At 51.4% G+C, this 2,578-nt stretch overlaps 1 protein-coding gene across 1 annotated transcript; it reads right to left on the reverse strand.

The window, feature by feature from the left end:
* Positions 1–658: 658 nt before the first annotated feature.
* On the reverse strand, positions 659–2,162 carry LOC127303008 (remorin). Its single transcript, XM_051333751.2, has 5 exons — positions 1,798–2,162; positions 1,664–1,705; positions 1,473–1,560; positions 1,170–1,251; positions 659–1,027 (listed from the first exon to the last, which is right to left on the reverse strand). The coding sequence occupies exons 1-5, from the start codon at positions 1,886–1,888 to the stop codon at positions 824–826; spliced, it is 507 nt and encodes a 168-aa protein (XP_051189711.1). The 5' UTR covers positions 1,889–2,162; the 3' UTR covers positions 659–823.
* Between the last annotated feature and the right edge of the window lie 416 nt (positions 2,163–2,578).

The following is a 2,578-nucleotide window of genomic DNA, read 5'->3' on the forward strand; positions in this document are numbered from 1 at the left end:
CTCGAAATGGCACGAGCTTATCTCGTAGTGACTTTTGGATCACCTTGTCGCCACTTAGTAGTCACCGTTACGTACGGATTCTAGCATTGCTGCTTTATACACGACTTCCTTCTCGTCCTAGTGGCCGTTCTAGAGCCTAGGGTGACTTTCCAAGTCGACATCTAGCCACCGGTTTTTTGGAGGATTGGGATTTGGAAAGCTTTTCAAGTCCTTGGTTCCGAGAGCAACGACGATCATGGGTACCGTTCTCCTTCTTGGAGCTCTTGTCTGAATCCTGTGTCAGCGGATGCGGGGAGCCGCATACGAAATCGGTATGTTCACCCAAATCCCCCTCCTTTAGATCCACGTGTCCTGCAAGGTTACGTGCATGTCTTCCGGGGACAGTTTTGGAGTGGATGAGGTTTGTTTGTTTGGACATTTTCGATGTTGGTTTAGTGCAACAGCAGAAGATTAGACTATCAAGCAATCTTCATTAGTTTAGCTCGCTCCGCTTAGATTTGCTTGTTTCCCGTATTTGTTGTTTCTTTTGTCTCTTATAATGTTCACTTGGCTCGTTAATCTTTTGTTATGAATGTTTTTATTATTAATTTAAGGTCGTGCTTATGTGAGCCGTCAATTTTTCTAAAAAAGTTGGCCAAAAATCAAGACACACACATCCTAGTACCCAAAGAAATAATAACAAATTGCACAACAACATGATAGAGAAAACTAAGACAACATAAACAACACATAAATACACAAGTAAATTACATCAACCAGCAAATGTTACAACTGTCACCGAGAAGCGGAAGAAGATGCAAGGCTGTGAATGGAGCGCGGGCAGCTATCCTCTGCTCAAGGACGCGAAGAGCTTCTTGGGCGCCTCCCCCTTGGCGCGGTACTTTGCGGCAGCCTCCTCAGCCGCGACGATCTCCTCGCCGCGCCGCGCCTCCGCTGCCGCACGCTTCTCCTCGGCCGCCTTGTGCACGGCCGCGGTGGCGTTCTTGAGCTTCTCCACGTACTCCGCCTTCTTCCTCTCCAGCTGCTCCTGCACGTACGTGCCCCGGCCAACCACAATGTTAGTAGTAGCTGACGGTACGTCACTCGCACTACGTACTGTCGCTGCCCATGCATGAATATGTCAACTGGCAAGCTGTACGATTTCAGAAAATTCCCCATGTCCGACTTACTTGCAGCTTCTTGTGCTCGGCTTCCAGTTGCGCAGCCTTGGAGTTCTCCCACGAGGTGATGTCCGCTAGCAACTTTGCCGTCCTGGGCGAGGCGTCACGGGGAAGGAAAAAAAAAACATGGCTTAGATGACAGACACAAATTTATCTGAACTTTGAATTACTTGGTGCGATGTTTCGTGTCCACCACGTGCGGCAGAGACGAAGTCTGAACTTTGGGCGTCACAGCTTAAGCGCGGACAGGGATGGAGACATCTCGGTGAATTACACCGGCCGGCGCGGTTACTTTTGAAAATTATGACTCACTTGTTCTCGGCCTTGGCCTTCTCGTTCTCCTCCCATGCCTTGATCAGCGAAATCCTCTTCTCTGTCGCGACCCTCTCGAGGAAAGCGTCTAAATTAAGGAAGGAGCAGAGGTGCAACATCAGTTGCCGACATGCCGTGTAAGACTCAAAAACATCACGTTGAATACAGGCTTGGATGAAGAGAAGGAGTACCTCTTCCGTGTGAGCCGTCTGTAGCTGCAGGCTTCTCACCATCTGATGACAAAGAGAAGCATGAAAAAGGTTAATTAACACATCTGACCAAAGTTCCTCCGCTCCTAACCATGGAGCAACCTGCACAGACGTACCCTCCGCCACGACGAGGGCCTTCTCCTCGGCGATGTCCTTGGCCGGCTCTGGCGCGGGCGGCGCCACCTCCATCTTCGCTTCCTCCGCCATGTGATCGACCTCGCTGCCTCTCCAACGAACGACTCGACCAAGATATTTAGCAGGAGCTCAGGATATGTTCTGTTTGTGCTGGTAGGACGTGGTGGTCAGGAAAGTAAAGCCAAGAGTATATGTAGCGGCCGGGAGAAGAGAGATGAGAGCACCCGCATCAACTAATTTAACTGGCGAGGTTGACTCAGGCTGGATGTATAGAGATTGATTAGGTCAGGTGGCATTACTTCTCTCAATCTTTATGTTCAGGCTGTCGTGTTATTTCTTCCAGGCCGGGATGATACATGATAGTACAGTACGAAACAGAGACGTAAGCAACTCACACAGACTACAATCACGCCACCACACGTACTCAGCGTACGATGGATCGTTCACAGGTCGACCGCCGAGAGTCACAGAACGGCGAGATATCGTACGCTTGGCGGGGAAGCCGGCGGAGCCATTTGTGGTGGCGGCAGCTTCCAATAGTACATAGATAGGCACGCGACAGGAGCAGTTGTTTGCAGCCGACGACGATCCATCACACCGGCGCGTCGCGGTCGTCCGCGGATGGGTGCGTAGCGAGGTGGACGAGGCGTGTCGCGGGATCAAAACTTCGAGGTCACGAAATGGTCGCTTGCTGGCCGGCGACGGCGACGTCGCGGGCACGACGACAGCGAGCTGGAGCTGTGGCGGGGACGGAGATTCATA

The sequence above is a fragment of the Lolium perenne genome, chromosome 1 (genome assembly GCF_019359855.2).
Source record: "Lolium perenne isolate Kyuss_39 chromosome 1, Kyuss_2.0, whole genome shotgun sequence".
NCBI classification, from domain to species: Eukaryota; Viridiplantae; Streptophyta; class Magnoliopsida; order Poales; family Poaceae; genus Lolium; species Lolium perenne.